At 41.5% G+C, this 14,342-nt stretch overlaps 1 protein-coding gene across 5 annotated transcripts in view; it reads right to left on the bottom strand.

Annotated features, from left to right (window-relative positions):
- The window catches only part of LOC123770737 (uncharacterized), a 120,355-nt gene continuing 106,013 nt past the window's right edge, over nt 1–14,342 (bottom strand). For 2 of the 5 annotated variants that reach the window (XM_069305876.1, XM_069305874.1), the window contains exons 6-12: nt 13,080–13,288; nt 12,052–12,228; nt 11,510–11,689; nt 9,083–9,262; nt 7,481–7,774; nt 6,597–6,678; nt 1–2,753 (exon numbers count right to left, since the gene is read on the bottom strand). In XM_069305876.1, coding sequence (XP_069161977.1) covers nt 2,255–2,753; nt 6,597–6,678; nt 7,481–7,774; nt 9,083–9,262; nt 11,510–11,689; nt 12,052–12,228; nt 13,080–13,288 — 1,621 coding nt within the window. In that variant the 3' untranslated portion in view covers nt 1–2,254. Of the gene's footprint in view, nt 2,856–4,782; nt 5,110–6,596; nt 6,679–7,480; nt 7,775–9,082; nt 9,263–11,509; nt 11,690–12,051; nt 12,229–13,079; nt 13,289–14,342 lie in introns of all 5 variants that reach the window. The other 3 variants (XR_011223056.1, XM_069305878.1, XM_069305875.1) reach the window with 3 other exon arrangements.

Raw genomic sequence — 14,342 nt, 5'->3', positions numbered from 1 at the left:
TTTATGTATACAACTTTATTATTTATCATACATATCATTTATACAAACATTACCATAGTGCAGTTACAACAAGCGTAATTCCTTCATTATCGTTCATTTACACATCACGCTAGTGTTACTGCTGGTCACTTCTCGCTAAAGTACGAATACAGATTACAGTATAAGATAATGAATAAACACAATATTCTCCAAGTAAACATTTAAGGCTAATAACTAAGATTTTACAAATGTTTAAGGGACGATGTCTCCATTAACCTCAGCTCCTGCAAGAGGCTATCTGGAAGCCTAAAGATATCGTACAAATTCATTTATAAAGAGAAGCACAAATTATACAATAATAAATAGTTAATGCCTCCAAAGACTACATTTAGAGAAATTACATTAATGTAGGCGATGATGATATGAAGGTAAGGTGATTGAGGATTAAAACAGTGTGTTTGGTGATATTTCATGACTGACTAATTGAAGACAAGCAGAACTGTAAAAGCTTGATTGGCACAACAGGCCAAGCCCGGTGATAAGAGATGAAGTAAGAGTTTATACAAAGAAACCGTTAGATTTCCACGTCAAGGCTCCAATAGTATAATTAATTTAATATCGCATCTGAGCAGATCGAATATACAACCGTTTCCAATGTCGATAGTGAATTCATTGTTTGCAGATTATAAGAGTTTGTTGTTTGACTTCCTCGCGTGTCAAATTTGTTTGACTATGTTGGCAGTAAGGATTAGACTGCATTGATTCCTAAGAATTAATTTTGCCATTTTGTATGGGCTTGTCCATTCCAATAGCCTTAGGGAGGGTTATCGTAACAATAATTTGAAAATACTGTATTGGCTATTTTGGGGGAATCAGAAAATTATGATCTTGACATTATAAATTTGTCCATTTGAAGTTTGGGCAGGTGATGGGGAGGATGACGAGCCTAACCAATATTCCTTTTTCAAAATTGAAAAAAAATCTGTTTCCTTTCATGAAAAGTAAAGATACTCATTAAATAAGAATACACACACACGTTAAATAATAACAATAACAAGGCGAAACAAGTGATGTCAGCACTGGGTAGATACATCAGTGACATCATGTGATGTCCTGTGATTTTGTCCACGGGGACAAAATAACAATATATATAGTGCTACAGTTGGCTAATCCTCCGACCACGATTACAGCCCATAACAGAGCTAAGAATTGCAAGTGGGAAATTTAAAGGGGAACAACTTACTAATTACTTATCGTAGTGAATATAGGCACTAGCACATTACTAGTAATACTAATAATAATAATACATTACTAGTAATATAAAATTCCTCGTTATCAACTTAGGATAAAACTGTAGCATGGATGAGCATTAACCAACGGAACAAGTCTTTAACGATATGCTTAAAAGATAAGCATAATAAGATAAGATAAGCATTGGAAATAAATATTGAATCACAGATGAGATAATGCGCATCTTCGCGGAGGAGTGAGATGAGACAAAATGACTCGCACACACTGGCTAAACGCCTCTACCTTACTGGAAAATAAATAATATTGAGCAGATCTGAGACCTTCCATTTAGAAATAAAGAAAGGGGCTCATATGCCTTACACAGATAATTTAACTCTGCACACTTTTACCTGGTTCGAGTAAGAGAAGTGAGCAATACTGGTGCTGTAATACAATAAGAAATGCCCGAGTATTGGACCTGGGTACAGTGAGGGGTGGACGAACACTACACTCTCCTCGCATACAACAGATTTACCCACTTGATTTTCCCAGTGGAGAAAGATACCAATCATTAGACCATTCCAAGAGGAAATGACCCCCCTATAGATAAGAATTTGAATGAGGGAGAAATGGTTCACTCCATTTCCTTTCAACACCTGTGGAGACGCTAATGGAAGTTGAAGGTAAGACTCAAAATTACCCACAAGCAAACCCACCGATACTCTTAAGGAAATTTGTTAACTGTTCTCTAGTTACCTGGAGACGGATACCCGACAATGACACGAACGGCAGGGACAAACAGCATATAATTATATAAAATGTCTTCGGCACTTGCTGGCGTGACTGGATTGTCTTATTAATTTCGTCGCAAGACAATAGAGAGACTGAATTTTCTGTTAATAGAATCAAATGTCATTCGAGATATCCAAGAAGGTCGCCTGTGAGCGCGGGGAATGTTTCCCGCCACTTCTTTCCTTCCGAGGTTCCTCCCCTGCGTGGTTTGGTTGTGTCGTTAACGTAGTTCAAAGTGTTTGGCCGGTTGCCCTTAGTACTTCCTGCGGTCGCGCCAGTCGCGGTCTTGGCGATCATGACGATCAGCGCGATCGGGGCGCTCTTGGCGATCTGAGCGGTCATGGTGCTCATGGCGGTCATGGTGCTCATGGCGGTCATGGTGATCACGGTCTGTGTCCCGTCCTCCCTTGTGGCGGTGTCCGTGGTGGTGGTGGTGGTGACGGCGCTTCTCCGGGCGGGTGTACATGGCTGCCACGTCGTTGACCGTCATCTCCGAGCCGTCGCGGAGGCCCTCTTGACCCATTGAGCGTGTGGACCTGAAGTCTGGTTGGTCGAGGGTCTCCGTGCGGGCGAGACGAGGATGACCGCTCTTCTCCAGGTCTCCTCCACTGCCGCCGCCTTCACGCAGGTTCTCCCAGGCCCTCTTGTAGTATTTGTTGAGACCATGGCCGTCAGAAGACGAGGAGTCGTAGGAGGAGGCGGTACCATCATCGTTGCGACGGATGTACTTCTTGGATGGTGCATGCTGCGTCCTGAGTGAAGCGGAGTGTCAACAATCATCATAGGAGTCACTATAACACTCACGTACGGGACTCATGACTCTACGGCCTGTTACACCTTACAATTCACGGGACCTGTAAGTTAGAGTTAGTGAGCGTGTTAGTAGCTATCTACATGTGAGGGCTCGAGCTGGGGGAGGTTAACAGGTGGCAGCATACAACACTGAGGTACTCAAGCCTTTACGACGTGCATAGCCCTCACAACACGAGTGCTCGGCTTGGACTTGAAACGTGCATATACTTATTAATGATTATGTACAGGGGGGACGTTAAGCTCAGCTACGTATTGACTTCAACGAGACAACTGACCGTGTATGAAGTCTTGTGTAGCATTGTCTGGATGGGTGGAAATTGCATCTACACAAGTGCACCTCTGAAGCCCAAGCGACACCAACCTTTATTGAAACCATTGTCCCGCTGGCAACCCGCCACTAACTACTCAACTACAGGTCCCGCGAAATCACCCATTAAAGACCATCACCTGATACACATTTCGCAACACACATTCATCCACTACACACTACATCCAGTGTGACATTTGGCATCCACAGTTATGTTTTCCGACAGAATTACAAGTGAAGACTTAAAACACTAAGATGAAGCGTGTGTGTGTGTACAGATGCTTGCATGAAAAAGAAAAATATAGAACCCGGAGTAGGACCCTTTTACTGTAGAACATGTGATATGGTGTCAGGACAATGTTTACTTCAGGTAAAATCATGTCAAAGATTGTTGATAGTGGTTTGTAAATTGTCAATACTCTGTACATACAATCAGTTTCTAATAAATGATCCCCCAGGAGATAAAACAGCCAATATCACCAGGGAAGTTTGTGAAGAGTGTGAAATGTGGTGCTGGACAGAAATTCAAGGGAAGTATTCAAGCTCTATGTCTGCATCAGGAAACCAGGAAGTTAACTGACGAATTACGAGCTATGTTCACAAGTGCTACTTCATACTTCACTATCACACACACACACACACACACACACACACACACACACACACACACACACACACACACACACACCATCGTTTATTAACAAGCAACAACACAAGATGAAAGGACATGACGAATCTTGCATCAATCAAATGACAAAGAGTGTTCCCGTTGGGACTGATTAATACAACATTTCACTAGTGTTGGCTACAATACTACAACAATTACTACAGCAGCAGCAGCAGTAGTACAAGGGATTGGGAGCGAGTCATGAGTCCAGTACGTGGTATTGTCTTAATACATAACAATATACAGAATTTCACTTAGGTGCGACTTAATCTGTTGATATATATATACAAATAGCTTAGATTAATATTTACAAGCAAATTAGATATTTATATACAGACCTAAACATTTAAATTAGTATATACATTGTGAGGAGTTTATAAATCTTAAATTTTTTTACCGAAATAAAATGTGTAACATTTTTATTACAAGTCTTCATTATGGCATCATTGAGAACATGCGGCAACAATGTGCTAGACTCGGGTCCATCGTTTTCTTTTCTTTGTAACACGTGCTAACATTATTAATTTTGAAAATAGTGTGAATTGTGGCATATTTAATGATGTAATTCATTTGTTGCATGCCTTGTCCTGACTGTCAAGATTAACGAATACTTAGATTACCGAGAACATTGGCTAAACGTACTCAAAGAAAACGACTGACGTAGATATTAATGGTTTAATGGACAAGATTAAATGGCCTCTGCAATTATTTGCAGTCTCAGTAATGGTTAGTAATTGGATGTACAGCTGTTTTTTTTCGATTAAAAGTATTTAAAAAGAGAGAAAATATTTAAGAAATGATAACTTTCCCACAACAAAAGCCAGTCGGTACTTAAAAAAGAAAGTCGTCCAAGAATTGTCCCCAAATCCAAGAGCCTTAGTCGAGTCAGTGTCATTGCTTATAACATAAAATTTGTGCTATAGAGGGGCTACATCAGGCAGCAGTCGACGGATGTGAAGAGAAGTGCAGGAGGTACAGAGCAGGAAGAACGTACACTGAGGCCCCGGAGGTGGAGTGCCCTGCGGTAACATCACGAAGGGGCGCAGGGACATGCAGAAGAGCTTGAGGAGAGCGCTGCAGCGCCCGATGTAGAGGCAGCAGCGGAGAAGTGGGCCTCTTGGGTAGGCGTACCTCTAGTTGGCGGAGCGCGGGGGTGAAGGGTTAGTGACTAGAATAATGATCCGCTCTGGGCGTGGCACGCGAGAGCAACTCCCGCCGGCCCACCGTCACGTCAGGGAAGGGAAGAGCCAGCAGAGTGTACCACCGGGATCCAGGTAGTGGCGTCGACGTCCGCGTCTCTTGGTCGAGCGGCGTCGACCCACTGAGAGAGCACTTGGATCAGCAGGGATGGCCGAAGGAGCAGGGGGCCTCAGCCTCCTCCCACGCACACACTCACCCCTCTTACACACGTGAAGGATATGTACCGTAGTAGCATACGCACTTAACTCTTACAGTCAGTTGAAAAAAAATATATATACATACTTGACTGGTGTACCTAACAAAGTATAAGCAGTAAACAAAAACATGCAAGGCTCTTTTGTCTGTTGTGTATAGCAGAAAATAAACGTAACAATTACAAACACACACATTCGACAGTCATAAGCACAGATACAACAAATAGGAGTGTCAAGGATGGCAGAGGAAGACTGAAGAGAAAGAGTGTGAGGAGTGTGCGTGTACGTGCGTGTGTGTGCGAAAGGGAAGTGCCAGACACTGGTGAGGAATGGAGGTGAAGGCTGGCTGGTGCTTGCAGGTCACACACAGTCCAGGTTGCCTGCTAACTCTAGCAAGCGTCAGTCGAATGTACAGGTTCTCTTGATGAACTCAATAAGCTACCGACTATTTACACACACAGCGGTTACTGGTAAATACATGCACATTTACCAGCCAATCAAGGGGAAAAGGGATTTATTATTACAGTCCAATTAACTCTCACTACAATGTTAAAATGAAACAAACATAAAAATGCTGACAGCACTAATTAAATATGAAATAAAACAAAATGTTCCAGCTGTAACTACTTACACAGCTGAACTTGAACATGCAGGAAGCAGTTATTATTACTAGCAGGCAACACTGAAGCATTATTACTTTCTTCCCCCATGTTAACACTAGCTTTGATTAAGATCCCTAACGAATTAGAGCAGTTAATGCGAAGCAAACAACAATTTTGGTCCATAAATTTACTAAAACAAATGAACAAAGGTTTATTCAAATTTGTGTATGCAGGCTGAACAGTCGCTGAACTACATGGATAATAATACCCAGGCCGTGTTGTAGAGAGCTGGTTAATATTTCATACATACGGTGAGGGTACAGTGTGAATCTCTTGAGCAGTGTGGATATAAGGTAGGTGTAGAGTGGATACAGTTTTAATATACTGCGTAGTAGGCTATCGCGTGGGGTACAATGTGAATCTCTTAGATAATGAGGCTATCGCGTGGACTATAGTGTTAATCTCTTAGATAATGAGGCTATCGTGTGGATACATTATGCATCTACTGGATACCGAGACTATCATATGAATGTAGAGTGCGGGCATAGTGGTATATCTTTGTAAGAGATAGCAAACTAAACAAGGTTATGGAGGTCCCCCCTAGCCAAGGGCGAGGCTGTCCGCGCGGTCATCCATTCAATTGCAGGCTAGACCCGACGGTGCTTAACCTGTCTGATCGAGTGATGGGCACATCATCCACTGCACCACGCCACTGGCTAGCGAGGACATGACGATGCAACTAGCGTGTGGGTGCTCAAAGTAGACCAATTGTGCGGGTACGGTGAATAGATCAGTTGGGTGCGGGTACTTACCTTCTAACCAAGATGACGATGGTGGTAATCACTGCCGCCAGGAAGACAAACCCACCAAACACTCCCAGAGCGATGATTCCACCTGCGGGTACAGCAGAATGAGGGAAACGTAGGGTGAGGTGACGATAGGGTGAGGGGAGGCCTTAGGGTGAGAGGCCCGTTGGGTGAGGGATCAAGTTCATGTATGTTTATTGAGACAAGAAAGAAATACATCTCAAAGGGATAGAGTAGCTTAGGCTATTTCTACCTCCCATGGGTGAGGGAGAGCCAGCATGAGGGAGATGCAGGGTTAGGTTTTGCATCAAAGTTCTACATTAGATTAGGAGACAATTAGAATTAATGTTATTCAACTGAAACGTATTTTTTTCCATTGTTAATGAATCATAAAATATAATAAATTGTTTTTTCGTTAACAACTTTATGAAAAATAATTATATTAACAAAATCATTACAAAAGTGATTAGTATATAGAAATATTTTTTTTATCTTTATGTTTTTTAGTATATAGAAATAGGCAATAAATAATCTTGTAATATTTTATTCAAAGGTATGAGTTAATAATGTATTAACCCTACTGTTTTTACTCGTCTATTTGGTAATTTAACCCCTATCAAACCTAATGTGTTAGGTAGGGGTTCTCTGTGGAACCTAATGTGTTAGGCAGGGGTTCTCTGTGGAACCTAATGTGTTAGGTAGGGGTTCTCTGTGGAACCTAATGTGTTAGGTAGGGGTTCTCTGTGGAACCTAATGTGATAGGTACGGGTTCTCTCTCGAACCTAATGTGTGTCATCCAGGCCGACACACGTCTATACGACAATAACCATTAGGTTCCCGTTGAAGCCAATGTCGAAGTCAACACCGCCCCGCTCACCACACCAACTTACCAAGATGCAGCTTCTCCGTCGCCTTGCCGCCGCCTTCCTCTTTCAAGTCGTAACTGGGACCATCAACACTCTGACTCCTGTCATCATTGATGTTGTTGATACTGTTGTCCTGACCGGCCTCCAGGGAGGGTAAGACGGTGGCCAGACCCGGGTTGCTGGCCTCCACGTAATTGTCCTCCTCGTCGGCCAGGTATGGAGGCCGTGGCCGCTGCTGGTCTCCGCGGGGCCGATTGGGTCTGCGCGGGTGGTTTGGTCTCCTGTTCTCCGTCAGGTCTGGTTTGACTGCCTCGTCCACTGTACCAAGGGGGATCAGACAAGCAGGAATTAGCAATTTTAAATAAGGATTTTTAATTCTAGTTCAAGAGTCAGTAGCGATATATATATATATATATATATATATATATATATATATATATATATATATATATATATATATATATATAATATGTATATTTAATATAACCACTGGCACACACACACACACACACACACACACACACACACACACACACACACACACACACACACACACACACACACACGAGTCTTTAAAGAGCTGACAGAAGTTCTTCAATAAGATCCTTGAGGTAGTAATCGTTTATACCAGTCATGGTCAGGTGTATAGAGCCGTGGTCAGGTATATAGAGCCGTGGTCAGGTGTATAGAGCCGTGGTCAGGAGTATAGAGCCGTGGTCAGGTGTATAGAATCGTGGTCAGGTGTAGAGCCGTGGTCAGGTGTATAGAGCCGTGGTCAGGTATATAGAGCCGTGGTCAAGTGTATAGAGCCGTGGTCAAGTATATAGAGCCGTGGTCAGGTGTATAGAGCCGTGATCAGGTGTATAGAGCCGTGGTCAGCTGTATAGAGCCGTGGTCAGGAGTATAGAGCCGTGATCAGGTATATAAAGCCGTGGTCAGGTGTATAGAGCCGTGGTCAGGTGTATAGAGCCGTGGTCACGTGTATAGAGCCGTGGTCAGATATACAGAGCTTTCAGTCAGATCTTTAAACATAAAATTTAATTACTTAAGATAACGAAGAAAGGCAAAAAAAGTATGAAAAAAGTATGCTCTATGAACCAATGGTTCATAGAGCACCAGCGACCTGTGGTTCATAGAGCACCAGCGACCAGTGGTTCACAGAGCACCAGCGACCAGTGGTTCACAGAGCACCAGCGACCAATGGTTCATAGAGCACCAGCGACCAGTGGTTCACAGAGCACCAGCGACCAGTGGTTCACAGAGCACCAGCGACCAGTGGTTCACAGAGCACCACCGACCAATGGTTCATAGAGCACCAGCGACCAGTGGTTCACAGAGCACCACCGACCAATGGTTCATAGAGCAAACCACTCAACCTACCAGAACCCAAAACCACAAGGCCCGTGAACCGTCAATATTTTTGCGATTTTAATTTCCCTAAACCACTATCATTTTTCCCCTGGGAGGGTTGGTTTAGCGTATAAAAAGAGGGAAGATTAACTAGGCACGAACCCTCCCCTCCCCCTTGTCCTTCCATCATGACGGGTTGCTAGTGGCACTACCAGAGCCCAGACTGCCAGGCAGGAAGTACTCTCCCTTCCGAGGGTGTCAAGGCCCTGCCTTTACCTTGGCAGCGAGGGGGCTCCTGGTCGAAGACGCCCTCAGAGGTGCAGGTGATGAGACGAGGCCCCACCAGCGTGTGGTCGTCGTCACAGGAGTACACGACGGAGACGCCGACGGTGACGGTAGGGGAGGAGAAGTTGGAGGAGCCGTGGACGAGGGGAGGAGGGGCGTCACAGGTCACGGCTGTAACACATCCACCCCGATACAGTTAAGAGACAAGAGATCAAAGTACAGGAGCGGTAAGGCAGGTCACACTATGCTATTGTTTAATGTTGCTGTGTGGTGGGAAGGTGTGAGATTAGTCCACAATTAAGATGTATAATTTTGTTAAAGTAATTATCTTGTGCTTCACACAAAATAAGATTATGATGCATAAGCCTTTACATGGCATGTATATTGCTATACATGGCATGTATAGCAATAAAGACTAGTCAAAAGAAGTATTCATTCAAGGTAGCAAATTGACAAGACCCATTAACGTAATCAAGATTATATATATATATATATATATATATATATATATATATATATATATATATATATATATATATATATATATATATATATATATATATATATATATTGTATAAACAGAAATACAGAATATAAGAATAAGCGAAGCAAGAAAATAGAGAAATAAGAGATGCATTTTGATGTGTAAAAATTAATTTAATCACTGAAGATACATTGGGTGGGAGCTGGCAGTCAGCCCAGCTACACGACCAAGTACAGTGATCGAAGATATAATATAACTAGTAATGCTAATGTCTCCTCACAGATAAAATAATATAGAATACAAACTCACACTTGTGTATGTGTGAAATTTATGTAAGGAATTTATACCAAGTCTTTCACACTCTCCTGAGTGCTTTGTCAAGATCTGAGTGTGTGATTAGAATGAGACTTACATCTCAACGTCTAATCCATTGAGATGTTAGATTAGACATTAAAAGGGGTCATATTAACTTAAAACGTTATAAATTAAAAGTTGTTCAATTTGCTTATAAATTTATTTATGAAATGGTTATAGAAAGGGCTGCAACTGGTCCAAGTTTCAGCATCACACCCTAAACAGAAAAGGAGAAAAAAATACACAACGTATTATGCAACGAATTTTCAACATTTTCAAATAATTTCAGGGAACACATGTGTCAACTAAAATCATTTCTATAACACTCAGATATTAAATGTAGCACATAATAAAGGATTGTAGTGATCAGTTTTATCAAAAAAGTGTTTAGTGCAATAATATAATTATTCAAAGTTACCCTTCCAAAAATATGCAATATATGATGTTTATAAATTTTTATAAAATCAACAAATGGACTTTGGACTAAAATGTTTAAATAGGTTTGTAGAAGCACAAACTCTACATATAAGGTGTAATTTGCATGTAAACTGATTAATAAATGAAAGCTCTGAAGTACTTTGAAGGTGTAAATTACTTTCCAGAGTAAAATAAAGATCCAAGTTCGGCCACCTGTAGCTGAGCTTGACTTCGACAGATTTCGTTCATAATTGGTACCCTTGCAGATAGGCATCCATTGAGCAAGTTGTGCAAGTTTCATGCAAATCCCTTGATAACAAACGAAAAAAAAATTGGCAAAAAAAAAGAAAAAAAAAAAAGAAAAAAAAAAATTTTACATATAAATATATTGCACATACATATTACAATTATTACAAGAGTTTGTGCTTCTACAGCACATAGTAGACATTTTAGTTGACACATGTGTTCCCTGAGATTATTTGAGAATGTTGAACATTCGTTGCATAATACGTTGTGTATTTTTTTTCTCCTTTTCTGTTTAGGGTGTGATGGTGAAACTTGGACCAGTTGCAGCCCTTTCTATAACCATTTCATAAATAAATTTATAAGCAAATTGAAGAACTTAATTTATAACGTTTTAAGTTAATATGCCCCCTTAAGATGTAAGTTTCGTCCTAATCACACACTCAGACGTTGGTAAAGCACTCAGGAGAATGCGAAAGATTAGGTGTAAATTCCTTATATAAATTTCACAAATACACAAGTGTGAGTTTTTATCATATATAATATAATCTTATGAAGACAAAAATAAATTTATCATGAACACGAAATGTGTACAAATTAGTAATTATTCGTATTTAAAATATATTGGATAAAAAAGGTAAATCAAAATAGATGTTGAAGAATAAAAATAAATGGAAATCAAGTGTTCCTTATAACTAAATCCTTTTGAGTTTTTGTTAGCTTATTAAAAGCGAGTTGTGTTGCCATAAGTGATGTCAGACATCCTGTATGAAGGACAGATCAGTTAGCCCTCACTAAAGAGTAAAAACGTCTTTGTATTAAAATGTTACATATTCTTTATATAGAGGTTGACAGAACGTGAAGATCTGAACGGGGCCCCAAGACGTTTGAAGCGTCCATAATTGACGAGCAATACTTACGTTCACAGCTGGGCGGAGGCCCGTTCCAGCGCTCGTCGATGTCGCAGATGAGGTCCGGTCTGCCAATGAGAACGAAGCCCGGCTTGCACTCGTACCTCACCACGCTCATGTAGTAGCGGGTAGCGTTGACCAGGGTGTAGGTGCCGTTGCGGATGGGCGCCGGCGCTCCGCACTCCAGGTCTGCCGGGGGAACAACCTCAGTTAGCAACAGTAACCCAAGCCTCAGTCACTCATGTGTACATCTCTAAAATGCAATCCATTTCAGCAATGATGATGTGATTCTCCCTGTTATGTAGCTATATAGTCGTAATGGACTGGCCCCCTCTCCTGATAATTCCCTCCGTCCTTCCCTGTTGTGTATTATACAGTAATTTCAGTTTTCCGAGGTTATATATGTTCTACTAGACCCGTGACAGCTTCTCTCTGACACAATGTATTCTCGGAATAACATGTATTATTAATACAATAATAGGCTTGGGTTATTCTAAACGAATTGAGTGTTCCCAGACCGAAGCCATACAAGACGCCATAATAAATCTCACATCTACAAGTAGGAGGAAACTCGTTGAAGAAGCCGGAGTTGAGGCAGGAGCGCTGGGAGGGTCCCACCAGGACATGGCCAGGGTCGCAGCGGTACTCCACATCTGTGCCCACGTTGTAGTTGGCCGCCACCATCGTCGAATTGGGCGGCTGCTCCGGCTTGCCGCATGTTTGGGGCCCTGTGGGGCAAAGGTCATATAGGAGCTTGGTGGATAATACGGAAATGGGCGGAACACAGATTGAAAGGATTATGTAAAAAGCTGCTGCTCAGTTACAGCCCCGTTCATGTGCCAGGTAAGGAAATGTATATGTTTATCTCTCAGAATGTTCGGTAATACGGTTATTGCTTGTGGTGTGTGTCTATGTATGTATTAACACGATGTACTGAACGGGGTGAGAATAGCTTGAGCTACCTCATCCCTTTGTGTCTATTTTACCTCAATAAACTTATTTCAATTTCAATGTGCTAGGTAAGTCCAGGACGGGCTCACCACAGCCCGTGCTACTTGGAACGTTTTGTTCCGAGTAGCTGAATCTAAAACAACAACAACAGCTCCTGTTGTGTTGCTCCTTCTCGCCAGTTGAGGTGGTAACGAAAGGGAAGGTGGCAGAGGAGGCAATGCAAAGTAAGAGCGAGTGGGAGGCAACAGAGGGTTAGAGAGGATGCAGCATAAGACAGTGAGGAAAGAAACAAGTTATGAGAGAGGAAGTAACAGCTTACGAGAGCTAACCTGCGCAGGTCAGAGAGGCAACTGTGGGAATGTTAACGGGGCCTGGTGGCACCTTCTCCTTCAAACACCTCAACTTTTCTTAATTCATTACGTTGTAGAAATCTATTTTAACATTATAACAGATTGGCATTAACTATAAACAAATTTATCTTATAACTTCTAAACAATTAAAATGCTACTTCAGAAATAATGAAGTTTCTCCACAAGTCGCCAACGGAGTTTATGCGCTCCGCGACTGGTCTATTTAGTTCAAAAAAACCCGTGAAGACCGTCGCGGCGCAGCGGACCCTGTGACTCACGGTGTTGACAGATGAAGTTGAGGTCGAAGTTGCAGTTGGTGTCGGACCAGAGCCAGCCCTTGGTGCCGTCGAACCTCGCACAGTTCTCGTTCCCGCCAGGCAGGTTCCAGAAGGAGACTGTGACGTCATGACCGTTAATCCACTTCCAGTTGTTAATGTCTTCGGGGTCACGAACGGCGCCCATCCAGTACTGGCCATTGGGGTCACCTCTGTCAAGGTGCACCATAACCAACTCATTAGTGGCTTTAAGTTATGTTAATATATTATCTATGAATTCTAAGCTGTGTCTTGTATCAAATGAATGTATTTTTACATAATAATAATAATAATAATAATAATAATAATAATAATAATAATATTAATAATAATATAAAGGTTTATTAAGTGTTTTTTTCACTGCTCTGAGAATATTAATAAAAAAAATAACAAAGCTTAAATAAAAAAAGGTTCAGGAAAATCATTAGGCAGTTTAATAAATAAATTGTTATTGGGCTGTTTAGCGAAGAAAATAGTATTACGACATTTAAAGAAAATCAATAACAGGTTATTGAGTGAAGCAAAAACGCTATTAGGTTATTAAATGCAGAAAATAATACTGTAACCCAATATCTGAATAAAAATCATATTCGGATATTGATCTGAATAAAATTCTTATTTATTTATTCCTTCCATTCCTATAGTTCTCCTCTTACTATGACTCTGCCTTCTTCATAAAAAGTACTTTTCACCCACTTTATTACTCTTTCCAATATACCACCATGTTTTTTTATACTTCCATAAGAGTCGCTTGTGAGGAACAGTGTCAAAAGCTTTCTGGCAATCCAGGAAAATGCAGTCTACCCAACCCTCTCATCCCTGTATGACTGTTGCCATCTTCGGACAGAACGCTTAATAAATTGGCTAAGCAGGATTTTCGTTTGCTGAATCCATGTTGATTCCAACTGATGATTTGAAATAAAATTTACATTCTAAGTGTTCTACGATCCTTGTTTTAACCAGTCTCTATAACATCTTACAAGGAATACCTATTAGCGTCACCGGCCTATATTGTATAGATGCCGGTGTCGCTAATAGGTAATCCACCACATTAACCACTTTTCAAATTTCAGGTAGTTCTCCTATTTCCCGTGAAGAGCAGAAGGCTTTAGCAAGGGATCATCACTGCTGGCGCAGTTACAGCCTCGCTCCTGTGCCAGGTAAGTTCACTACGGACTCACCATAGCCCGTGCTACTTGCAACTTTTGTTTCGAGTAGCTGAATCTA

The sequence above is a fragment of the Procambarus clarkii genome, chromosome 56 (genome assembly GCF_040958095.1).
Source record: "Procambarus clarkii isolate CNS0578487 chromosome 56, FALCON_Pclarkii_2.0, whole genome shotgun sequence".
NCBI classification, from domain to species: Eukaryota; Metazoa; Arthropoda; class Malacostraca; order Decapoda; family Cambaridae; genus Procambarus; species Procambarus clarkii.
This window is presented reverse-complemented; position numbering and strand designations above follow the sequence as displayed.